Below are 27294 nucleotides of genomic sequence, written 5' to 3'. Positions count from 1 at the left end.
AAGTGTGGTCTGACCATTGCCCTATAAAGCGGCATTATAACTTTCTCCGATCTACTCGAGATTCCTTTCTTTATCATGCCCAACATTCTATTTGCCTTCTTTGCCGCTGCCGCGCATTGTGCCGACGGCTTCAGGGTCCTATCTATCAGTACACCCAGGTCCTTTTCTTGTTCACTCTTCCCCAGAGTTGCACCTGACATTGTATACTCGTATTCTTTATTTTTATTGCCTAAATGCATTACCTTGCATTTCTCCACATTGAACTTCATCTGCCATTTCTCCGCCCATGTTTCTAACCGACACAAGTCGCTCTGGAGTTTCTCTCTATCATCCTGCGATCTGATCGCCCGGCATAGTTTTGTATCGTCTGCAAACTTGATGATCTCACTGGATGTTCCTTCCTCCAGGTCATTGATATAAATATTAAAAAGGATCGGCCCAAGTACCGAGCCCTGGGGTACACCACTAGTCACTTTCTCCCAGTCGGAGAACTTCCCATTTATGCCCACTCTCTGCTTTCGGTTTTCCAGCCATTTGCCTATCCACCTTTGTATATCCCCCTCTATGCCATGGCTTTGTAGTTTCCTGAGAAGTCTTTTGTGTGGAACTTTGTCGAACGCTTTCTGGAAATTGGTGTAACATTGACCATCCTCCAATCTTCAGGTACTACAGACAATTTTGGTGACAGGTAACAGATCACTAACAGCAGATCAGCAATTTAATGTTTGAGTTCTTTCAGTACCCTGGGATGTATGCTATCTGGCCCATGTGATTTATCACTCTTTAACTTGTCGATTTAGCTTAGTACATCGTCTAGCTTCATAGAGATTTCTTTCAATTCCTCCACCTCATCACCCTTGAAAAGCATTTTTGCTTGTGGAAGATTTCTTAACCACTTTTGTAAGACCAAAGCAAAGAATTAATTCAGTCTCTCCACTATGGTCTTATCCTCCCTGAGCGCACCATTTACTCCTTGATCAACCAACGGTCCCACGGATTTCCTCACAGGTTTTCTTCTTTTGATATACCTTAAAAAAATTGTAACTGTAAGTTTTTGCCTCTTTAGCAAGTTGTTCATATTCTTGTTTAGCTTTCTTTTATCAATGCTATGCATATAACTTGTCAGTGCTTATATCTCTTCTTATTTTCTTCACTAGGATCTTTTTTCCATTCTTTTTAGGATGTTTTCTTGGCTGTAATAGCCTCTTTCACTTCACATTTCAACATGCCAGCTTTCGTTTTCTCTTCTTTCCAACTTTTTTAATATGTAGAATACATCTGGTTTGGGCTTCCATGATGGTAATTTTAAACAACATCCATGCCTGGTTTATACTTCTGACCTTTGTCACAGACCCTTTTAGCTTCTTTTTAACCATTTTCCTCATTTTATTGTAGTCGCCCTTGCAAAAATTAAATGCCACTATAGTAGGTTTCTTTAGCGACATCACTCCAGTTATAAACTCAAATTTGATCATGTTATGATCACTGTTTCCCAGTGGACCCAACAAAGTTACCTCCTGTACTATGTCCTGCATTCCACTAAGGACCAAATCTAAAATAACTCCTTCTCTTGGTTCCCTTGACCGGTTGCTCCAAGAAGCAGTCATTTGTGACGTCTAGGAATTGTACCTCCTTAGCACTCACTTGTCCAGTCAATGTTGGGGTAGTTGAAATCATATATACAAATGAAAGAAAGTGCTAGCACCAGTGTGGGGAGGCCAATTCACACTAGCACTGTATGTCCACAGCACTGAACTTCCGAAAAGGGAATTACGAAGGGATGAGACTTGTGGTGGGAAGAAGATTAAAAAGAGGATAAGCACTATAAAAACGCTACATGGTTCCTTTTTAAGGACACAATCACCGAGGTGCAGAATCTATATATACTGTGTATCAAAAAGGGATCCAAGAGGAAAAAGAACAAGGAACTGGCGTGGCTCACTGTAGCTGTAAAGGAAGCGATCAGAGACGAGAAGATTTCGTTTAAGGAATGGAAAAGGTCAAAAATGGACGAAAATTGGAAAAAGCACAAACAGCATCAAAGCAGGCACCGTAAGCGGTAAGAGGGGCCAAAGTGACTACGAGGAAAAATAGCCCAAGGAGGCCAAAAACCTCAAGCCATTCTTTCAATATATTAAGGGGAAACGACCTGCGAAGAAAGCGGTGGGGCTGTTGGATGACCACGGAATAAAGGGAGTGCTAAAGGAGGACAAAGCCATCGCTGACAAACATTTTTTACGTCTGTTTTTACCGAAGAGGATATATGCAACATACCGGAAGCCGACAGGCTATATGCAGGAAATGAAGACGGGAAACTAACAGGGTTGACAGTCAGTTTAGAAGAAGTATGCAGGCAGATTGATAGGCTTAAAAATGATAAATCCTCGGAATCGGATGGCATCCATCCGAGGGTGATCAAGGAACTGAAAGGAGTAATAGCTGAACTGCTTCAACTAATAGCCAATCTGTCGATCGAATCAGGAAAGATTCTGGAAGACTGTAAAGTGGCGAATGTTATACCGAACTTCAAGAAAGTTTCGAGAGGAGATCCGGGAAACTACAGACCGGTGAGTCTGACCTCAGTACCGAGAAAGATGGTAGAGGCGCTGATAAAGGACCGCATCATTGATCACCTTGACGGACACAATCTGATGAGGATCAGCCAGCACGGCTTCAGCAAAGGAAGATCTTGCTTGACGAACTTGCTGCACTTCTTCGAGGGAGTAAATAGGCAGATAGACAAGGGTGACCCAGTCGACATTGTATATCTGGATTTTCAGAAGGCGTTCGACAAGGTTCCGCATGAACGATTACTTCGAAAAATTGCAAGCCATGGAATCAAGGGTGAAATACTCATATGGATTAAAAACTGATTGGCGGATAGGAAACAGAGTGGGGGTAAATGGATAATACTCGGACTGGAAAAGTGTCACGAGTGGAGTGCCGCAGGGTTCGGTGCTCGGGCCCGTGCTCTTCAACATATTTATAAACGACCTGGGAAATTGGTACGACAAGCGAGGTGATTAAATTTGCAGAGGATTCAAAGTTATTCAGAGTAGTGAAGAAGCAGAAGGATTGCGAAGACCTGCAACGTGACGTAAACACGCTCGAGAAATGGGCCACAACAAGGCAAATGAGGTTTAACGTGGATAAGTGTAAAGTGATACATGTTGGTAACAAAAATCTTATACACGAATACAGGATGTCCGGTGCAGTACTCGGAGAAACTCCCCAGGAAAGAGACTTGGGAGTTCTGATCGACAAGTCAATGAAGCCGTCTGCGCAATGTGTGGGTGGCGGCAAAAAAGGGCGAAAGAATGCTAGGAATGATTAAGAAGGAAATCACAAACAGATCGGAGAAGGTTATCATGCCGCTCTACCGAGCCATGATACGCCCCCACCTGGAATACTGCATCCAGCACTGGTCGCCGTACATGAAGGACACAGTACTACTCTAAAGGGTCCATAGAAGAGTGACTAAAATGGTTAAAGGGCTGGAGGAATTGCCTTACAGTGAGAGATTAGAGAAAAGAGGAAACTGAGAGGGGACATGATCGAAACGTTAAAGATAAAGACAGGTTGTTCACCCTGTCCAAGGTAGAGAGAACGAGAGAGTACTCTCTAAAGTTAAAAGGGGATAGATTCCGTACAAACGTAAGAAAGTTCTTCTTCACCCTGAGAGTGGTAGAAACCTGAATTTGAATATGGAGAAAATAGATCTCAGTTCGTCTTTATGGATCTCAAAAGAACCTCCACTCATCCAAACTAATTCTTTGTCAGTTCTTCTACCAAATTACTCCAAATCACTTTTCAGTGTGTATCTTCAGCCTCACCCAAACTCTCATGGAAGTCAGTAATATCACAGTTAAACACCACAAACTGGGCATGCAGATAATCAAACTTAGCTGTAATTGGTTCCATTCCCGCTCTGTCTGCAGGAGGCCAAATATTCTCCCTTAGGAGTTGTATTCCTTCAGCTATATTATCCCACTGAGTAACCTGTGCTCACGTGTTGAGCATGAAGGCACCTGTGCACGTGGGATGGGACACTGCTAGAATTTTCTAGTTGCTGTATACCCTAAGCAGCGTCCACACCAAGTTCCATTAGATGACGTCACCCAGATGTGAGAATATTTGGCCTGATACAGGTGAGTAACTTTGCTATAGCTACTGTTCTTATAATTCTACAAAAGAGATTATAAATACTTAGGACACCATACTGTGAAGATTTGTATAATCTGAAGGTACAAATTACCAGTTCTTCAGAATTTCATTTCCTTTGATAATACATTTTCGTTTTGTTTCCTTAAATGAGTTGTAGATAAATGGGTCTACAGGAAAAAAAAAAAAAAAGCAGTGCTTTATACATTATTTTCAAGTAATCAGACACTGCACCTGTTTCTTTGTAATCTTGGACAGAAATGTTATATTTTAAACATGTAAAAGAAGCTAGATATTAACACTGCATTTTCTCTTGCATTTATTCAACTTTTATAATGTTACTTTATGCTAACATTGGCAGGCTATAATTAATGCAATCTGTGATAGTTCTCTGCAGAGAGGTCGTTGACCTTTTGATGCCTATGTGCCCGATGACAGAAATTATCGAAGGAGCATATTAATATGTAGTTAACCTTAAGTTCTATACTATTTATTACTACTATTATTTCTAAAGCGCTACCAGATGTTCACAGTGCTGTAGGAGACAATCCCTGCTTAAAAGAGCTTACTGTCTAAACAGATTAAACAGGATGTCAGAGTGGGGGTTACAGTTAAGGGGGAATGGTTAATCTGCAGGCTGGGGTGGTGAATAGTGGCCAGTGGGGAGTAGGGTTATCAATAGAAGGCTATATCAAAAAGGTAGGTTTTCAGTCTACTTTTAAACAATATAAGGGAAAAGGGCATGATGGACGAACTCAGTTAGTTTATTTCAGGCATACAGAGCAGCTAGATGAAGTCTAGAGTTGGTGGTGGAGGAGAAGGATATAGATAAAACATCCTGATGGCTTCTAATCTCCTGCACCATGTAAGAGTAACATAGTAACATAGTAGATGACGGTAGATAAAGACCCGAATGTCCATCCTAATCTGCCCAAACCTGATCTCAATTTAATTTTTTTTTTTTTTTCTTCTTCGCTATTTCTGGGCAAGAATCCAAAGCTTTACCCCCGGTACTGTGCCTTGGGTTCCCAACCGCCGACAAATCTCTGTTAGGACTTACTCCAGCCCAATCTACACCCTCCCAGCCATTGAACACCTCCCAGCCCCCATCCTCCACCAAACGGCCATACACAGACACAGACGTGCCAAGCCTGCCCAGTACTGGCCTAGTTCAATATTTAATATTATTTTCTGATTCTAACTCTTCTGTGTTCATCCCACGCTTCTTTGTATTCAGTCACAGTTTTTCTCTCCACCGCCTCTCTCGGGTGCGCATTCCAGGCATCCACTACCCTCTTCCGTAAATAGAATTTCCTAACATTGCCCCTGATCTACCACCCCTCAACCTCAAAATTATGTCCTCTGGTTTTACCATTTCCTTTCTCTGGAAAAGATTTTGTTCTACGTTAATACCCTTCAAGTATTTGAACGTCTGAATCATATCTCCCCTGTCTCTCCTTTCCTCTAGGGTATACATATTCAGGGCTTCCAGTCTCTCCTCATACGTCTTCTGGCGCAAGCCTCCTATCATTTTCGTCGCCCTCCTCTGGACCGCCTCAAGTCTTTTTACGTCTTTCGCCAGATACGGTCTCCAAAACTGAACACAATACTCCAAGTGGGGCCTTACCAATGACCTGTACAGGGGCATCAACACCTTCTGACTACGCCTCTCTTTATACAGCCCAGCATCCTTCTGGCAACAGCCACCGCCTTGTCGCACTGTTTTTTCGCCTTTAGATCTTCGGACACTATCACCCCAAGGTCCCTCTCCCCGTCCGTGCATATCAGCTTCTCTCCTCCCAGCATATACGGTTCCTTCCTATTATTAATCCCCAAATGCATTACTCTGCATTTCTTTGCATTGAATTTTAGTTGCCAGGCATTAGACCATTCCTCTAACTTTTGCAGATCCTTTTTCATATTTTCCACTCCCTCTTCGGTGTCTACTCTGTTACAAATCTTGGTATCATCTGCAAAAAGGCACACTTTTCCTTCTAACCCTTCAGCAATGTCACTTGCATACATATTGAACAGGATTGGCCCCAGCACCGAACCCTGAGGGACTCCACTAGTCACCTTTCCTTCCTTCGAGCCAGTTTCTGACCCAGTTCACCACTTTGGGTCCTAATTTCAGCCCTTCAAGTTTGTTCAACAGCCTCCTATGAGGAACTGTATCAAAGGCTTTGCTGAAATCCAAATAAATTACATCTAGCATATGTCCTCGATCCAGCTCTCTGGTCACCCAATCAAAAAATTCAATCAGGTTCGTTTGGCACGATTTACCTTTTGTAAAGCCATGTTGCCTCGGATCCTGTAACCCATTAGTTTCAAGGAAATACACTATCCTTTCTTTCAGCAACACTTCCATTATTTTACCAACAACTGAAGTGAGGCTCACCGGCCTGTAGTTTCCTGCTTCATCCCTGTGACCACTTTTATGAATAGGGACCACATCCGCTCTCCTCCAATCCCCAGGAATCACTCCCGTCTCCAGAGATTTGTTGAACAAGTCTTTAATAGGACTCGCCAGAACCTCTCTGAGCTCCCTTAGTATCCTGGTATGGATCCCGTCTGGTCCCATCGCTTTGTCCACCTTCAGTTTTTCAAGTTGCTCATAAACACCCTCCTCCGTGAACGGCGCGGAATCTACTCTATTTTCTCGTGTAACTTTGCCAGACAATCTCGGTCCTTCTCCAGGATTTTCTTCTGTGAACACAGAACAGAAGTATTTGTTTAGCACATTTGCTTTCTCCTCATCACTCTTCACATATTTGTTCCCAGCATCTTTTAGCCTAGCAATTCCATTTTTTATCTTCCTCTTTTCACTAATATATCTGAAAAAATTTTTATCTCCCTTTTTTACATTTTTAGCCATTTGTTCTTCCGCCTGTGCCTTCGCCAAACGTATCTCTCTCTTGGCTTCTTTCAGTTTCACCCTGTAGTCCTTTCTGCTCTCCTCTTCTTGGGTTTTTTTATATTTCATGAACGCCAACTCTTTCGCCTTTATTTTCTCAGCCACTAGGTTGGAGAACCATATCGGCTTCCTTTTTCTCTTGTTTTTATTGATTTTCTTCACATAAAGGTCCGTAGCCATTTTTATCGCTCCTTTAAGCTTAGACCACTGTCTTTCCACTTCTCTTATGTCCTCCCATCCTAACAGCTCTTTCTTCAGGTACTTTCCCATTGCATTAAAGTCCGTACGTTTGAAATCTAGGACTTTAAGTATCGTGCGGCCGCTCTCCACTTTAGCCGTTATATCAAACCAAACCGTTTGATGATCGCTACTACCCAGGTGAGCACCCACTCAAACATTAGAGATACTCTCTCCATTTGTGAGGACCAGATCCAATATCGCTTTTTCCCTTGTGGGTTCTGTCACCATTTGTCTGAGCAGAGCCTCTTGAAAGGCATCCACAATCTCCCTACTTCTTTCCGATTCCGCAGACGGAACATTCCAGTCCGCATCCGGCAGGTTGAAATCTCCCAACAGCAGAACCTCCTCTTTCCTTCCAAACTTTTGGATATCCACAATCAGATCCTTATCAATTTGCTGCGATTGAGTCGGAGGTCTGTAGACTACACCCACGTAGGTAGAAGTTCCATCTTCTCTTTTCAGAGCAATCCATATCGCTTCTTCCTCTCCCCAGGTCACTTGCATTTCGGTCGCTTGGATATTGATCTTTACATAGAGAGCTACTCCTCCACCTTTATGACCATCTCTGTCCTTCCTAAAAAGATTATATCCCGGTATGTTTGCATCCCATCCATGTGATTCACTGAACCATGTCTCTGTGATAGCAACAATATCTAGATCTGCCTCTAATATCAGGGCTTGCAGATCATGAACTTTGTTGCTTAGACTGCGAGCATTTGTGGTCATCGCTTTCCAGCTATTTTTCAGCGATAATCTCCTTTTTCGAATGGATTTTTGTGTCGTTTCACTTTCCGTTGCAATACTAAGAAATGAGTTGCTGATATTGCTTATGTTGCAGCCTTTACTACTATCACATCTTTTCTTTTGCCGGGGGTGGTCTCTATAATTGTCCTTCGTACATACACCACCCCCACCTTCTAGTTTAAATGCCTAGAAAAAATATTGTCTAAATTTCTCTGCAAGGTTTCTTTTTCCTGCTGTAGTAATATGTAGCCCATCAGTGCAATATAGCTTCTTGTCCTTCCATGTATTTCCCCCATCCTCCTATGTACCTGAAGCCTTCTTGATGACACCAGGCTCTGAGTCATCTATTAAAGTCCTCTGTGTTTTTCACTCTTTGCTCTCCTTTTCCATATGCAGGCAGTATTCAGAAAAAGCTAAAGTCTTTACAAAAGGTTTCACGCCCTCACCAAGCTCCCGAAAAGCTTTCTGTGCTGCAAGTGTGGAGTTGTTGGCCAGGTCATTTGTTCCCAGATGGATAACAACATCAGTGTTAAAATCCTTAGTTTCTTCCTTAATTATAGTCAGTATTTGCCTGGAACTCCTGGTAGCTGAGGATCCTGGAAGACATTTCACTATTTTGGTCTCCTCGCCCTGTGTTCCAAGGTTAATGCCTCTGATGATGGAATCCCCCAACAGTAATAGTTTTCTGTTTTTGGCTTTTTTATTTGTACTTAGGGTGCTCTTGTTCTCTTGAGTTTCCTTCATTGGTTCCAGTCCCACCTCCCTTCTGTTTTCCTGAGTATCGCAGTGCACTAGTGGAGCGAAGGAATTCTGTAGAGGTAATATTAGTGAAGGTGGATGTTTCTGTGTTATATGTCGCAGTCTTCCTGAGCCTACTGTGACCCATTTATTCCTGGGCTGTTTTATTCTTTGAGGTAGAGGTGGTAAGTTGGTATGATTTTGTGGAGTGATGGAAGCTGCTTTAATTGTATTCAATTCCTGTTTAAGTTTGCAGAGCTCCTCCTTAATACTGGCAAGTTGAAGACAGATGGGGCAAGCCTTAAGCCTCCAAATAGTATGTCTTGGAATTAAAGCACCACAGTGATTGCATAGAATAAAGGTCATCTTGATTGGTTGTAAAGTGACTTGATTGGTTGTGAAGTGACCAGAAATGTAGGCTCTATACCACCTAAAACACAGTATTTTAAACAAAACTGCAGGTTCTATCAGTGCTACCCTAAAACACAGGATTTATAACAGGATTTTCCCTACTTTAGTCACCCTGAGCCACAGGCACCAGAAATATAGGCTCTATACCACCTAAAACACAGTATTTTAAACAAAAATGCGTATGTTTTTCCGTTTTTCTCAGACTTTATTTCTCGGACAAAGAATATGGGTCTATTCTGATGTGACTAAAATTACTCAGGAGCGTAGGAAATTATTTTTAAGTATGAGACAAGAAGTTAAAGCATTAGGAGCTTCTTTTTTACTAAGTTACCCGTGTAAATGATTGAAACATTTAAGTATATCACGGGCCGTATCGAGTCAGAAGAAGATATCTTCTACCTCAAGGGATCCTCGACCACCAGGGGGCATCCGTTAAAAATCAGGGGAGGGAAGTTCCATAGCGACTACAGAAAATACTTCTTCACTGAAAGAGTAGTGGATCATTGGAACAAACTCCCACTGCAGGTGATTGAAGCCAAGAGCGTGTCAGATTTTAAGAGACAATGGGATGTTCACATGGGATCTCTAAGGGAGTAAAATCAGAGGGGGGGAATTTGGAATGGGCAGACTTGGTGGGCTATAGCCCTTTTCTGCCGTCTTTTCTATGTTTCTATGTTTCTAAATGTTTAATTAAACATGCTGAGACTAAATATACCTTTTTTGCCCCTGATCAGCTTTAGACCTTTCTAGACGCCAAGAAACTGCTCCAATAGATTTAGGGACATGAAAGTTAATTTATAGATGTTGTTAATCCGTTAATCACTTACTTTGATTAATACATGTAATTCCTAGTTGATCTCCTTGTTTTAGTTCTTCTCTCTTTCAGGTATTAGTGGTCTAAGGAAGAGAAATTTAATTGCTTGAAATTGTTAATTTTTTTCCTTTATTTACTAATTTCTTTTCTCTGTATTACCAAAACAAGTGATTAATTGTAATTATTTTGTTAAAAAAGAATTAGAAAAAAAAGAATCAACGGCTGCAGACAGAACCTGGTCCCACTTCCCCAACCTTAACTAACTCTACAAAAAGTACAGCCACGCATCATGTGACCTCAACCACTGTCCACCATATCTCTTAAAAGCTTCCAGCACCAAATTCCGTGCCCTTCTCCTACAATGGATACAAACCATGCTCACAGATGGCCTTTTCCCAACTGACCTCAGTGAAATCATCGTCACACCGATCCTAAAAGACCCTAAAGGAGCAATGGATCCATACAATTACAGACCCATTGCATCAGTATCTCTCTATGTCAAACTAACAGAAGGGCTGGTAGCCAAACTCCTCACCAATTATCTAGAAGACCACAACATACTCCACCCCACGCAATACGGCTTCAGAACCAACTTCAGCACAGAGACACTACTAGGCTTCCTTGTTGACACAGCTAGACAACACCTCAGCACAGGCAAAAAAATGCTGCTCATACAATTGGATCTGACAGCAGCATTTGACCTGGTAGACCAGGGGTAGGGAACTCCGGTCCTCGAAAGCCGTATTCCAGTCGGATTTTGCTGAAACAAGGCTGCCCTGTGAACTTCTAAAAGCTAAGTTACTCAGCATTTCATATTCTGCTCTTTTCACTGGTTTTCAGCATTATACCTGCTTAATTTCTCTTCTCCTCCCTGTTTCTTACTAAAAAAAAAAATATAAAAAAGCACAAAAAAATAAACCCTTCTCTTTCCTCTGTTAAATCTTATTTCCTCTTCCTGCATTTTTGTTTAAAATACTGTGTTTTAGGTGGTATAGAACCTATATTTCTGGTGCCTGTGGCTCAGGGTGACTAAAGTAGGGAAAATCTGTTATAAATCCTGTGTTTTAGGGTAGCACTGATAGAACTTGCAGTTTTGTTTAAAATACTGTGTTTTAGGTGGTATAGAGCCTATATTTGTGGTGCCTGTGGCTCAGGGTGACTAAAGTAGGGAAAATCCTGTTAGAAATCCTGTGTTTTAGGGTAGCACTGATAGAACCTGCAGTTTTGTTTAAAATACTGTGTTTTAGGTGGTATAGAGCCTATATTTCTGACTCACTAGTTTTTAGCCATTGTGACTGATTAGGTGGAGAAGGGAGGGGCTCTGTTTTACTTCTAAGGTTAATTGCATTATCTTTGGGACATTGCTGAAACAAGGCTGCCCTGTGAACTTCTAAAAGCTAAGTTACTCAGCATTTCATATTCTGCTCTTTTCACTGGTTTTCAGCATTATATCTGCTTAATTTCTCTTCTCCTCCCTGTTTCTTACTAAAAAAAAATATAAAAAAGCACAAAAAATAAACCCTTCTCTTTCCTCTGTTAAATCTTATTTCCTCTTCCTGCATTTTTGTTTAAAATACTGTGTTTTAGGTGGTATAGAGCCTGTATTTCTGGTGCCTGTGGCTCAGGGTGACTAGGGTGGGGAAAATCCTGTTATAAATCCTGTGTTTTAGGGTAGCACTGATAGAACCTGCAGTTTTGTTTAAAATACTGTGTTTTAGGTGGTATAGAGCCTATATTTCTGCCTTACTAGTAGTCTTACTTATAGTCCCACCAACCCCAGGGACCACTATTCATATATAGAGACCCATATAATCAGGACTACTCAAATCAAGTCACTTCACAACCAATCAAGATGACCTTTATTCTATGCAATCACTGTGGTGCTTTAATTCCAAGACATACTATTTGGAGGCTTAAGGCTTGCCCCATCTGTCTTCAACTTGCCAGTATTAAGGCGGAGCTCTGCAAACTTAAACAGGAATTGAATACAATTAAAGCAGCTTCCATCACTCCACAAAATCATACCAACTTACCACCTCTACCTCAAAGAATAAAACAGCCCAGGAATAAATGGGTCACAGTAGGCTCAGGAAGATTGCGACATGTAACACAGAAACATCCACCTTCACTAATATTACCTCTACAGAATTCCTTCCCTCCACTAGTGCACTGCGATACTCAGGAAAACAGAAGGGAGGTGGGACTGGAACCAATGAAGGTAACTCAAGAGAACAAGCGCACCCTAAGTACAAATAAAAAAGCCAAAAACAGAAAACTATTACTGTTGGGGGATTCCATCATCAGAGGCATTAACCTTGGAACACAAGGCGAGGAGACCAAAATAGTGAAATGTCTTCCAGGATCCTCAGCTACCAGGAGTTCCAGGCAAATACTGACTATAATTAAGGAAGAAACTAAGGATTTTAACACTGATGTTGTTATCCATCTGGGAACAAATGACCTGGCCAACAACTCCACACTTGCAGCACAGAAAGCTTTTCGGGAGCTTGGTGAGGGCGTGAAACCTTTTGTAAAGACTTTAGCTTTTTCTGAAATACTGCCTGCATATGGAAAAGGAGAGCAAAGAGTGAAAAACACAGAGGACTTTAATAGATGGCTCAGAGCCTGGTGTCATCAAGAAGGCTTCAGGTACATAGGAGGATGGGGAAATACATGGAAGGACAAGACGCTATATTGCACAGATGGGCTACATATTACTACAGCAGGAAAAAGAAACCTTGCAGAGAAATTTAGACAATATTTTTCTAGGCATTTAAACTAGAAGGTGGGGGTGGTGTATGTACGAAGGACAATTATAGAGACCACCCCCGGCAAAAGAAAAGATGTGATAGTAGTAAAGGCTGCAACATAAGCAATATCAGCAACTCATTTCTTAGTATTGCAACGGAAAGTGAAACGACACAAAAATCCATACGAAAAAGGAGATTATCGCTGAAAAATAGCTGGAAAGCGATGACCACAAATGCTCGCAGTCTAAGCAACAAAGTTCATGATCTGCAAGCCCTGATATTAGAGGCAGATCTAGATATTGTTGCTATCACAGAGACATGGTTCAGTGAATCACATGGATGGGATGCAAACATACCGGGATATAATCTTTAAGGAAGGACAGAGATGGTCATAAAGGTGGAGGAGTAGCTCTCTATGTAAAGATCAATATCCAAGCGACCGAAATGCAAGGGACCTGGGGAGAGGAAGAAGCGATATGGATTGCTCTGAAAAGAGAAGATGGAACTTCTACCTACGTGGGTGTAGTCTACAGACCTCCGACTCAATCGCAGCAAATTGATAAGGATCTGATTGTGGATATCCAAAAGTTTGGAAGGAAAGAGGAGGTTCTGCTGTTGGGAGATTTCAACCTGCCGGATGCGGACTGGAATGTTCCGTCTGCGGAATCAGAAAGAAGTAGGGAGATTGTGGATGCCTTTCAAGAGGCTCTGCTCAGACAAATGGTGAAGGAACCCACAAGGGAAAAAGCGATATTGGATCTGGTCCTCACAAATGGAGAGAGTATCTCTTAATGTTCGAGTGGGTGCTCACCTGGGTAGTAGCGATCATCAAACGGTTTGGTTTGATATAACGGCTAAAGTTGAGAGCGGCCGCACGATACTTAAAGTCCTAGATTTCAAACGTACGGACTTTAATGCAATGGGAAAGTACCTGAAGAAAGAGCTGTTAGGATGGGAGGACATAAGAGAAGTGGAAAGACAGAGGTCTAAGCTGAATGGAGCGATAAAAATGGATACGGACCTTTATGTGAAGAAAATCAATAAAAACAAGAGAAAAAGGAAGCCAATATGGTTCTCCAACCTAGTGGCTGAGAAAATAAAGGCGAAAGAGTTGGCGTTCATGAAATATAAAAAAACCCAAGAAGAGGAGAGCAGAAAGGACTACAGGGTGAAACTGAAAGAAGCCAAGAGAGAGATACGTTTGGCGAAGGCACAGGCGGAAGAACAAATGGCTAAAAATGTAAAAAAGGGAGATAAAAATTTTTTCAGATATATTAGTGAAAGGAGGAAGATAAAAAATGGAATTGCTAGGCTAAAAGATGCTGGGAACAAATATGTGGAGAGTGATGAGGAGAAAGCAAATGTGCTAAACAAATACTTCTGTTCTGTGTTCACAGAAGAAAATCCTGGAGAAGGACCGAGATTGTCTGGCAAAGTTACACGAGAAAATGGAGTAGATTCTGCGCCGTTCACGGAGGAGGGTGTTTATGAGCAACTTGAAAAACTGAAGGTGGACAAAGCGATGGGACCAGACGGGATCCATCCCAGGATACTAAGGGAGCTCAGAGAGGTTCTGGCGAGTCCTATTAAAGACTTGTTCAACAAATCTCTGGAGACGGGAGTGATTCCTGGGGATTGGAGGAGAGCGGATGTGGTCCCTATTCATAAAAGTGGTCACAGGGTTGAAGCAGGAAACTACAGGCCGGTGAGCCTCACTTCAGTTGTTGGAAAAATAATGGAAGTGTTGCTGAAAGAAAGGATAGTGTATTTCCTTGACTCTAATGGGTTACAGGATCCGAGGCAACATGGCTTTACAAAAGGTAAATCGTGCCAAACGAACCTGATTGAATTTTTTGATTGTGTGACCAGAGAGCTGGATCGAGGACATATGCTAGATGTAATTTACTTGGATTTCAGCAAAGCCTTTGATACAGTTCCTCATAGGAGGCTGTTGAACAAACTTGAAGGGCTGAAGTTAGGACCCAAAGTGGTGAACTGGGTCAGAAACTGGCTGTCGGACAGACGCCAGAGGGTGGTGGTTAATGGAAGTCGCTCGAAGGAAGGAAAGGTGACTAGTGGAGTCCCTCAGAGTTCGGTGCTGGGCCAATCCTGTTCAATATGTATGTAAGTGACATTGCTGAAGGGTTAGAAGGAAAAGTGTGCCTTTTTGCAGATGATACCAAGATTTGTAACAGAGTAGACACCGAAGAGGGAGTGGAAAATATGAAAAAGGATCTGCAAAAGTTAGAGGAATGGTCTAATGCCTGGCAACTAAAATTCAATGCAAAGAAATGCAGAGTAATGCATTTGGGGATTAATAATAGGAAGGAACCGTATATGCTGGGAGGAGAGAAGCTGATATGCACGGACGGGGAGAGGGACCTTGGGGTGATAGTGTCCGAAGATCTAAAGGCGAAAAAACAGTGTGACAAGGCAGTGGCTGCTGCCAGAAGGATTCTGGGCTGTATAAAGAGAGGCGTAGTCAGTAGAAGGAAGAAGGTGTTGATGCCCCTGTACAGGTCATTGGTGAGGCCCCACTTGGAGTATTGTGTTCAGTTTTGGAGACCGTATCTGGCGAAAGATGTAAAAAGCTTGAGGCGGTCTAGAGGAGGGCGACGAAAAATGATAGGAGGCTTGCGCCAGAAGACGTATGAGGAGAGACTGGAAGCCCTGAATATGTATACCCTAGAGGAAAGGAGAGACAGGGGAGATATGATTCAGACGTTCAAATACTTAAAGGGTATTAACGTAGAACAAAATCTTTTCCAGAGAAAGGAAAATGGTAAAACCAGAGGACATAATTTGAGGTTGAGGGGTGGTAGATTCAGGGGCAATGTTAGGAAATTCTACTTTACGGAGAGGGTGGTGGATGCCTGGAATGCGCTCCCAAGAGAGGTGGTGGAGAGTAAAACTGTGACTGAGTTCAAAGAAGCGTGGGATGAACACAGAAGATTTAGAATCAGAAAATAATATTAAAGATTGAACTAGGCCAGTTACTGGGCAGACTTGTACGGTCTGTGTCTGTGTATGGCCGTTTGGAGGAGGATGGGCAGGGGAGGGCTTCAATGGCTGGGAGGGTGTAGATGGGCTGGAGTAAGTCTTAACAGAGATTTCGGCAGTTGGAACCCAAGCACAGTACCGGGTAAAGCTTTGGATTCTCGCCCAGAAATAGCTAAGAAGAAAAAAAAAAAAAAAATTTAAATTGAATCAGGTTGGACAGACTGGATGGACCATTCGGGTCTTTATCTGCCGTCATCCACTATGTTACTATATTACTATTTTCAGGATTTCCCAATGAATATGCATTGAAAGCAGTGCATGCAAATAGATCTCATGCATATTCATTGGGGATATCCTTAAAAACCCTGACTGGAATATGGCTCTCGAGACCGAGTTCCCTACCCCATGTGGTGTAGACCATAACATTCTACTGCAAATTTTGGACACAATAGGTATCACTGATAAGGTATAGCTCATGGTTTGAAGGATTCCTGAAATCCAGAACCTACAAAAGTAAAGTCGAAGAAAGAAAAATCGGAACTTTGGTTCCAACCTCTGCGTCGTACCCCAAGGATCCCCACTATCCCCTATTCTTTTCAATCTCTATACTGCCTCCCTCGGCACCTACCTGGACAAACTAGGCCTAAACTCATATAGCTATGCAGATGACATCACCATTCTCATACATTTTGATCAACCCAAGCCTTCTATGACAAACGCACTACACCGAACACTAGAAACTGTAGTAACATGGATGAAAGATCATAAACTGAAGCTGAAACCCAGACAAAACAAAAATTCATCCTCTTCGAAAATAACAAAGTCCCAACCATAACCAATATAGAAACTTAACTCAATCAATTACCCCATTCAACCCACCCTGAAACTACTAGGAATGACGATAGATAGATTGCTGCACCATGCAACCACAAATCAATAAAACAATACAGAAATCATTCGCAGTTAGTGAGAAACTTAAGACAAGTTTGAAAATTCTTCGATAGAACACAATTCCGGCTCTTAGTACAATCCGTAGTCCTAGGTCTTTAAGACTATTGCAACATTCTCTACCTCCCCTGCCCAGCAACAGTGATAAAACAACTACAAATAATCCAAAACACAGCACTGAGACTTATCTTTTCATTGAGGAAACACGACCACATCACAGAGGCATACCTCAACTCACATTGGCTTCCAATTCCGGCAAGAATACTATTCAAATTCTACTGCCTACTATTTGAAATCATAAAATGGCGACAGCCCAACCTACCTGAACAACCGCCTCATCCAAACTACATCAACTAGACATAGAGAAATCCACACTCCACTCACGCACCCTCCTATCAAAGAAGTCAAATGGAAAAAACTATATGATGGCCTGCTAGCCACACAAGCAGCAAAACTCGACAACCAAATCTCCAATCTACTGATTATGACCCCAGACTACAAAACATTCAGAAAAGAAATAGACGCTACTTTTCAAGAAATTCCTGCAAACGACTTAATACCGCTAGCTCCTTCCCAATACCACTTTCCAATTCCCCAAAGCAACCTCATCCACTCTTTATCTCCTCTAGAAATTACCAGATATCTTCTTGTAATACGTTTTTTGTAATTCTTTTGTAATCCGCCTTGAACCGCAAGGCAATGGCGGAATAGAAATCTCTAATGTAATGTAATTAGTACCTACATATACCAAGACAGCCGGCTCCTCCCAAGTACTTTCTAATATCTTATCTAAGTACCTTGATTATGCTCACATTTTACCCTAGATGTGAGTAAATATTAAAAGAACCAGATCTACACACCAAGCTTCCTTCATTACACAGGTAGACCTTTTAAAAATTTACCCCTTCTCTTGCAATTTGCCCTTATATAGAAGTCTGACCCTAAGGATCATCACTGCCATTTTAAACCTGAAGCTGCCAGGGCAGAAGTGGAAGGGAGCTGTTTCTACCCCAGTCCACTAGTCTACCAGGGATTACCTCTGGCTAAGTCATGAAGGTGGAATGACATCTTGAGAGGGGAGGGAAATCAGAACCTTGGGAAAGGGTGGTTGGAGGGTAGATTGGAATTATCGGGGGTAGGAAGGTCAGACTCTCAGATCTTATTATCTGTTTCCTGATTGAAATTGAGGCAGGACCCATGTAAGTGTCTTATGTGGGTCCTAACTGAATGTTGGCTGGGATCCATATAAGTGTCAGCTGCTAGCTTACGGCCAGACATGCCTGCATTGAATATCCAGGTCTAATTCAGCCAATGATGGTGTTTAAAAAAACTGCTATCACTGGCTGAATATTGACTGGAAAAAATATAAATACCTGTATACCAAAGGAGTATATGCCTGAATTTTTTTTATCATCGTTAATAGAAAAGAAAATAACCATGGAGATGATACTGGAGGACCTTACCAGACTAGCACGAAACCAATTTCTTTTTAGATCTTTAATTCATCAAGTCACTAGGACTCGAGCACGAGTCAATGGCAACTAAAGAAGAACAGAAAAGAGGTCATTTTTTGAGAAAAATGCAATATGTTATGCTGACTTGACTTTACATACTGTGAATAAGGGATACAAAAGGTATGGGCCCAATATTTATCCAACTTCAGCGTTTTGCTGACAGCTGCTGGAAATATACCAGGAAAATCGGTACTGGTCTGGGCTTCAGAACTGAATTTTTGGGTATATGGAGCTGGCAAAACTATGGCAGTTTATTTGCAATATACAGCAGTTAACCAGCTATGAAGAACTGCATAGAGATAGGGGACTGCCTTTCATGCAATTCTACTTATTTGGTTAACTTAACCAGTTAAGTGCCAAATATCAAACTTAACAGGTTATATTGACTCTGCCCCCAAAGTAGCTGGTTTAGGCTTGGATGCTAACCAAGCATTTTTAGCAACCCTATCTGGTTAAGTGCCACTGAAAATGTCCAGTTATTCCCATAGATGATTGAAATGGTCAGGAGCCTTTCCGGACTGTTTAAATAATTTTGAATACTGGACCCTACATTTGTTCATTTTGGAGCTACCTTCCCAGTCTCAAGAAGTTGTTTTAGCAATGGGTGAACTTCCTTTTTATGCTGTAAGTAACCCTCTTTATTTTATCATTCTTCTTCAGATGGTTTGAGCATTTTGTGATGCAGTGGTTAGATGAGAATGAAGAGGTTTCTCTGGAGTTTTTACATGGAGCCCTAGAGAGAGATAAAAAGGATGGGGTAAGTTGCATCATGGTTCTGATTTTTCTTTGTTTGTCTTGACTCTAGGTTCTAGATTGTAGGAATCCCTGAAACCATGTGTGTACTCTGCCCGTGATTCCTCTAGCTTCCAGTATTTGTAGCAGGATGGTGTTATCTACCAGGTCAAATGCTGTGGAGAGATCAAGTTGTATGACTGACTAGCATCCTCTTGCCTTTGCTAAGGTACTGTCTGGCTGTTTCCAGTAGAGATCCTAGCAGTGTTTCTGTGCTGTGGTTGGTCCTGAATCCAGATTGTGAAGGGTGAAGTAGGACTGCAGGGGGCAGAAAGGAGGAAGGGAAAGAGAAATGTTACACTGGGGGGGAGGAAGGAGGGAAAGAGAGAGATGTCAGATCATGGAAATAGGGAGGGAAGGAGAGAGAGATAGGAAGGGAAGGGAAGACATGGAAATGTAGATTTTGAGAAGAAAGCAGAAAAATGGAAACATTGAATGTTAAGTTAATGCCAAAGATGGATGCAAGGCAGAAAGTGAAGACAGAGAAAAACAGTCAATGAACAAGAAGGCCCTGGAAACATAGTTAAAACCACAGAAAAATAAAGTCACCAGACAACAAAGGTAGGGAAAGTGATTTTATTTTCAATACAGTGATTGAAATATGTCAGTTCTGAGAAGGAAAGATGTTAAACTTTAACTGTGAGGGCTGCGGAAAAAATAGGGTATTTGGAGGGCTGCAGAAAAAAAATAGTTAATGTCGTATTAAAGAAATGACAATTTTGCATGAGGTAAAACTCTTTATAGTTTATAAATCTTTCCTTTAACAGTTAATGGAAATGATTTGTAAATTACCTTATTTTTTTGCTCCATAAGACGCACTTTTTTCCACCCAATAGTGGGTGGAAATCTTATGAAGCAAAGGTACATATTTTGTTACCCTCCCCCCGTACCATTGTAAAATCCGCCCACCTTTCTAAACCCGCTGCCACCGCACTTCCTTTACCTCCTTTTTAAACCCACCCACCTGCTGCCGCCACACCACCTTTTTTTTTTTTTTAAACACCAACCCCCCCCCTCCCACAGTCCATACGTCCGTCTGCCATCGCCATTCCCCCTTTTTTTTACCTGGTGGTCCAGCATCCTGCCAGCTTCTCATTTTCTGGCCAGCAGCGAAACAAATCAGCGTGGCCGTTCAGAAGCAAGCTTTATGCTCCTCCTCCGCTCGCCCCACGCTGCTTTCCGAATGGCTGCCATAGGTTCTCGTGGGACTCTCAAGAACTTACGGCAGCCATTTGGAAATCAGCGCGGGGCCGAGCAGAAGAGCGTAAAGTTTGCTCCTGATGGCCGCACTACTGATTTGTTTCGCCGCTGTCCAAAATGAGGAGCCCAAAATAGTGAAGGCTACCGCGGGCAGGCGGTGAGGAAGCAAAGCCGGCTGGAGCTGATGGCAGCTGGGGCTGGCTGGCTTGGGGCTAGCAGGCTGGTTTGGGGCTGGTGGGCTGGCTTGGAGTGGGCTGACTGGGGAAGGCTGGCTTGGGGCTGCCTACCATTAGATGTGCCCCACCACTAGATGTGCCCTGTACCCTATCCCGGCCTTCCACTAGACAACCAAAGAGGGGACAGGGTACACCATTTTGTTCAGAATTTTTTTTCTTGTTATTCCTCCTCTAGAGGTGGGTAGGTGGGTGTGTCTTATGGTCAGGTGTGTTTTATTGAGCGAAAAAATACGGTAATAAAGAGTTTTCCCTCATGAAAAATTGTCATTTCTTTAATATGACATTTTTTTCTGCAGCCCTCCAAGTACCTACAAATCCAAAATGTAGGCCCTGCAAAGGGTTTGAGTTTGAAATCACTGGTATAGAGGCTATGGGTCTGTAGTTGGAGGGAAGCTCTGAAGCACCCTTGGGGTCTTTCATGATTGGGGTGGTGATAATCTCACTGAGTTCCTGTGGGAATCGGCTTTCTATGAGCAATGATTGTACCAATGCATGAGGTGCGTTTGAAATTTTGAATTGGAGGTTTTAGCAGGTAAGGGGGGCCAATTGTTTATGGTCGCATGCTGCATGGCTGCATTTTTTTTATAGAGTCGGTTTAGGTCTGACCATAGTATAGTTAGAAAGTCGATCCATGTCCTGTTTGCTGCAATTTACTCTTCTTCACTTGGGCGGTATGTTACCTCATTCAGGGGGCTTGGAGTGCCATTGAAGGTGATCCTGGCAGTTGTGATCTTGTTGCTAGTTGGATGGATGAAAGGGGGGGGAGAGGGGGTTCCGGTGGTGGCAAGGTAGGTTTTGGTGTCAATGAGCTCTTTGACTAGGTTGAATAGTTTTTTTGTGTCCTGGACGTCTTCCTACCTGTTCGGAGTAGAACGCTTTCATTTCTTCTTAAGTTTAGCCTTATATTGTTTGATCAGGCTTCTCCAAGCTGTTTTTGTGTGTTCCTGGTGGTTCTTTCTCCATTCTCTTTCGAGTTCTCTGCGTTGCCTTTTGAGTAGGAGTAGTTCATTGTCGAACCTGTCTGATCGCCTGATTGATTCTGTGATTTGTGTGTACTGGGGCCAAATTCATCTAGGATAGCTTCACTTAGTGAGCACCATTGAGTTATGAATTCTTTGGGATTGTAGGCTGTGATCTTGGAATCTGCTAGTCTGGACTAGTCTGCCTTTGCTCCCGTTATTCTGGGGACCTCGTTGTTTTGTTGGGAGATTTTAATTTTGTCCTGGACCCTGCTTGGTGATAAATCTGTTACACCATCTACATCCCTTGGGGCTAAGGGACACTTGTTGGATGACTTCTGTGATTCGCTTTCAGTGGTTGACCCCTGGTGTTTGTTACATACGGATGTTAAGGATTATACTCACCTTTCTCGCACACACCACACCTGGTTGATTATCTTATTTTGTCTCCAGAGTTGTTTTTGTCTGTATTGTCAGCGGAGATAGATCCCTTGAACATTTCAGACCATACCCCAATCTGGATAGATATTCATTTGGATGTCATTTATGTAAAGTCTCCCTTATGGCGTTTCATTTTTACGTCGCTCAGGATGCTGAGATTCAAGAAGTTTCTCCATACTCAGTGGGGAGGATTATCTGGAGCATAATGGCCAGCATCGGGACAACCCATTTATTATTCTGGAAACAGCAAAAACAGTACTTTGGGGTCACATTTCTCTCTTTTACGTGTGCCTGTACTAGACGTATTCACAAGGGTATTATCACCTTGGAGAAAGCTTTACGGGCAGCTAAGTGGACCTTTCATCTTGAATCCTATGGTGGAGAATAGGGAACTTTATTTGTCTTCTCAAGGGGCCCTTAATTCTCTCCTCCATTCTCACTCTCAGAAGTGGGCAGCTTTTCATAAGCATCGCTTTCATCGATTTGGTAATAAGCCAGGGCGTCTTCCTGGGGTGCCTGGTAGATGCTAAGACAAGCCGTAGGCCCATTTTGGCGCTCCGGACACCTATGGGGGGCCAGGTTTCGCACACTCCCGAGGCCTCCAGGGTTCTTTGACTTTTTTACTAAACTTTATGCCTCTCCTGAGGCTGTTTCTTCTGATATGTTACTGGATTATTCTTCGGTCCTCTGGGTTGCCTCGACTCTCCAAGGAAGTGGTTGCAAGACTGAATTGTCCTTTTCAGGCAAAGGAATTGCAGACTGCCATTAAGGCTTTGAAATCTAGGAAAAGCTCCAGGACCTGATGGTTTTCTGATGAATTTTACCGGCTCCTTTCCTTACACCTTTGCGGACCAATTGTTATCTTACTATAACAAAGCTATTTCTTCCGGCTCCTTTCCTTGTTATGCTAGTGAATCCCTTATTACCTTGTTGCTGAAGCCGGGCAAGATGGAAGATGACCCGGGCTCTTACCACCCCATTTCATTGATCAATGTTGATCTTAAATTATTGTCCTCGTATCCTCGCTGATGCTTAGCTCCCTCATCTCCCTACCTTGATCCATGAGGATCAGGTAGACTTTGTTCGTGGCCGCCAGTTGGTCTGCAATGTTCGAAAGGTATTTTTGCCAACAAACATCACATTCCAGCTTTTTTTTTTAGCCTGGATGCCTCTAAGGCGTTTAATAGTGTGCATTGGTCCTTTTTGTTAGTACTCTTAAATATGTGGGCCTCGGTGGCTCTATCTTAATGTGATCCACTCTCTTTATTCTAATTCGAGGGCGTCTTTGCTAGTTAATGGAACTCGCATGAATTCCTTCCCTATCCTGCGAGTACTCGGCAGGGATGCTCCCTCTCTCCTCTCCTCTCTTTCTTCCTTCACTCCTTAGAACCCCTGCTTTTGTGCCTTACGATAATTTGATGAAGTGAGTGACTTGCAGGTGGCAGGGGGGAAATATTAGGGTTTTGGTTCTTACACGTACCGAGATTTCGTTGCCATTGGCGTTAGATCTTATTTCTGAAAACGGCTTTTGTTCCGGGTTATCTCTTAATTTGGATAAATCAGTTGCCATGCCTTCTTCCTCCCCGGGATTCATACTACTTGGAGAGGGTCGTTTCCATTGCAGTGGGCTGACTCATCCCTGAAATATTTGGGAGTTGTTGTCCCCTGTGACCTCTCTCGACTGTATTCTTTGAATATAGAACCTCTTTTTCTGTCACTTACCAACAAACTCAGTTGTGGATTAGGAATTGGTTATCGGATAGAAAACAGAAGGTGGGCTTAAATGGTCATTTTCTCAATGGAGGAGAGGTAAACAGTGGAGTGCCGCAGGTATCTGTACTGGGGACCAGTGCTATTTAACTTATTTATAAATGATCTGGAAATTGGAACAACTAGTAAGGTGATTAAATTTGCAGATGACACTAAACAGTTCAAAATTGTTAAGACGGATGTGGATTGTGAAAAATTGCCAGCGGACCTTAAGAAATTGGAAGACTGAGCGGGTCCAAATGGCAGATGAAATTTAATGTGGACAAATGCAAAGTGATGCACATTAGGAAGAATAATCTGAATCACAGTTACCGGATGCTAGGGTTCACCTTGGGGGATTAGCGCCCATGAAAAGGATCTGGTTGTCATCGTAGAAAAATACGATGAAATCTTCTGCCCAATGTGCGGCAGCAGCGTCCAAAAAAGCAAACAGGATGCTAGGAATTATTTAAAAAGGAATGGTTAACAAGACTAAGAATGTTATATGCCCCTGTATCGCTCCATGTTGCAACCTCATCTGGAGTATTGTGTTGAATTCTGGTCTCCTTATCTCAAGAAAGATATAGTGGCGCTAGAAAAGGTTCAAAGGGAGCGACCAAGATGGTAAAGGAGATGGAACTCTTCTCGAATGAGGAAAGACTGAAACAGGGCTCTTCAGCTTGGAAAAGAGATGACTGAGGGGAGATATGATTGAAGTCTACAAAATCCTGAATGGAGTAGAACGGGTACAAGTGGATCGATTTTTTTTTTTTTTTTTTACTCCGTCAAAAATTACAAAGACTAGGGAACAGTCAATGAAGTTACAGGGAAATACTTTTAAAAGCAATTGGAGGAAATTTTTTTTCACTCAGAGAATAGTTAAGCTCTGGAACGCGTTGCCAGAGATGTGGTAAAGAGCAAATAGTGTAGCTAGTTTAAGAAAGGTTTGGACAAGTTCCTGGAGGAAAAGTCCATAGTCTGTTATTTAGAAAGACACAGGGGAAGCCACTGCTTGCCCTGTATCGGTAGCATGGAATATTGCTACACCTTAAGTTTTAGCCTGGTACTAGTGACCTGGATTGGTCATCGTGAGAACGGCTACTGGGCTTGATGGACATTGGTCTGACCCAGTAAGGCTTTTCTTATGTTCTTATGTCAGCCTACATTTTCTGTGGGAAACAGTCCCTTAAGGCACATTTGACCAGAAGCGTAGCTACATCGTGGGCAGAGGCTAGGACAGTCTCTCCAGCAGAGATTTGTAGGGCTGCGACTTGGTCCACTTTATTCACCTTTGCAAAGTTTTACAAGGTGAACGTTGCGGCAAGAGAGGATTCTGTGGTTCCTCAGTGTTAAGGATTGGTGCAGTTAGCCCACCCTAGATTTCTGGGACTGTTTTTCTAAGTCCTACTTGTCCAGAATGACACACTTATTGTATTGGGAAAAAGAGATTATGTCCTTACCTTGATAATATATTTTCCAATAGATAGGTGTGTCATTCTGACCCCTGTCCTGTCCTTCCTGTGTCTGCCTACTGTCTCATTCTGTTATGCTTCTCCATGTTTGCATCTTGGATGCCAGTCAGCCATTTGGGCCCTGAAGAATTCTGTATATGTTTATGATATATAGGGATACTACCCAAGCTCCTTTGATGTTTCTGTTGGCTGTATCTTGTTCTTAGGTTTTTCAAATGTTAGTATAAGCAGACCAGTTGATTGTTGAGAAAGTTCCAATTCTTTGTCCCTACATCACATACTTTCAATGGAGCTTTGGTTTGCTTGGATACTAACTGCAGGTGGCAGTAGAGCTCCCAGTGAAGTAGGAAAATCACAGAAAAATTGCAGAGTGGATTCCTTCTGCATATGGCTTGCGGCCACAGAGAAATAACCTGCTTGTTCAGAATGACACACTTATTTACTGGAAAAGATATGATCAAGGTAAGGACATAATCTCTTTATAATGGCAGATCTGCACAGAACTGCAGTGTTAAAATTGGCGCTTTATGCACCCTTTGTAGAATTTCCCCCCATAGTGCATAACCCTCTATAGTGTGCTGTGCCCATGAAGATCATTCCACATTGTGAGGCACAGCATTTAACTTCAGTTTCCCACTTACCAGATGAATGTTTTTCTGAAATAGCACCCACAGTTCTTTGGGAGGGAAAGTCAGAAAAGCATGACAAAGATAAATTTGCCGTGGATAGCTACAGAGCGGCATGGGTGTTGTCCAATTAAAAGGAGTAAAGAGGAAAACTTGGTAGCAGGGGCTGAAAAAAATACAGAAAGGAATGCAAATTACAAAATTTGAAGAGCAACATTGGATGACTTTTTTGGAGGACCTATGACTGAAGCTTGTGTTACAATTGGGGAGAAAAACTTGAAAGCTTTCCCAAATGACGGCTGAAGTCTACTTTTCTTTCTCTTTTCTAGAGGAAAGTGGTATTTGAGTCACTATTTCATGTTCCGTGCACATTGATTGGTTTGCAGTGGCAATTTTTGTTAGCACTCTGTTGTTGCTATATTGGTTGAATGATGAAAAATGCACTCATACTATAATCAGTCATTTTTCAACTCATTGTGCTACATGGCTAATAATTCTAGAAACAGATGTGATGTTGCTGTTTGTTCATGTGGTAATGAACTCTGGCACATGTATGTGTGGTACATTGGTTAAAGCTACAGCCTCAGCACCCAGAGGTTGTGGGTTCAAATGCCACACTGCTCCTTGAGACCCTGGGTAAGTCACTTAATCCCCCCATTGGCCCCAGGTACATTAGGACAGACAGGGAAAAATGCTTGAGTACCTGAATAAATTCATGTAAACTGTTCTAAGCTCCCCTGGGAGAACAGTATAGAAAACTGAATGACTGAATAAATGCTTGAAGCCTTAAAACTCTGTTTGATGTGTTTATCTTCAGTTTCAACAGACATCGGAGCATGCTCTCTTCTCATGCTCAGTGGTAGATGTTTTCACACAGCTGAACCAGAGCTTTGAGATCATTAAGAAGTTAGAATGTCCAGATCCTATTATCGTTGCACACTGTATGAGGAGATTTGCCAAGGTAAAGGAGCTTGCCTTTCTGTTCAGTTGTATATTAAACTAGTGTAGAAAAGTTTACATTTGTATTTTGGATTATTATTGTATATTATTTAACTAATATATGTGTATTCTGTCACCATAAATGACCTTCAGTGTTATGCCATACTGCATTCTTTTCTTCAGCCATGGATTTTGAATTTAAGCTTGAAATCTGTCCTCAACCTAAAACCTTACTACTGAGCTACTACTTGATTCATCATTAATCATCATATTTTTCAGTTTCACATCAATTAGTAATATTTCTTGAACTTCGTGAATATTATAGTCATCATTTTTAAAAATTAATGATTGTGAGGGGGCATATGGCTGAAGGTTCACCTGGAGCATGAAATATCCTTCAGCTAACCATGAGTCTGCACTACTGTTACTTATGCAACACCAGAATTTGATTAGAATTTTTGGTATGTTAAGTTGTAAAGGGAAATATCCTACTTCCCAGTTCTATAACATAGAAACATGATGGCAGATAAAGGCCAAATGGCCCATCTATTCTGCCCTTCCGCAGTAACTAGAAGAACATAAGAATAGCCTTACTGTGTCAGACCAATGATCCATCAAGCCCAGTAGCCCATTCTCACGGTGGCCA

At 42.2% G+C, this 27294-nt stretch overlaps 1 protein-coding gene across 6 annotated transcripts in view; it reads left to right on the top strand.

Annotated features, from left to right (window-relative positions):
* UNC13B (unc-13 homolog B) overlaps positions 1-27294 on the top strand; it is an 837582-nt gene that overhangs the window by 643399 nt on the left and 166889 nt on the right. For all 6 annotated transcript variants that reach the window (XM_033936000.1, XM_033936018.1, XM_033936037.1 and 3 more), the window contains 2 exons: positions 18895-18991; positions 26527-26670. In XM_033936000.1, coding sequence (XP_033791891.1) covers positions 18895-18991; positions 26527-26670 — 241 coding nt within the window. The remainder of the gene's footprint in view (positions 1-18894; positions 18992-26526; positions 26671-27294) is intronic.

This window comes from Geotrypetes seraphini, chromosome 1 (genome assembly GCF_902459505.1).
Source record: "Geotrypetes seraphini chromosome 1, aGeoSer1.1, whole genome shotgun sequence".
In the NCBI taxonomy this organism is placed as follows: Eukaryota; Metazoa; Chordata; class Amphibia; order Gymnophiona; family Dermophiidae; genus Geotrypetes; species Geotrypetes seraphini.
The sequence above is the reverse complement of the archived record's forward strand: the minus strand, read 5'-3'. Positions and strand labels throughout refer to the sequence as shown.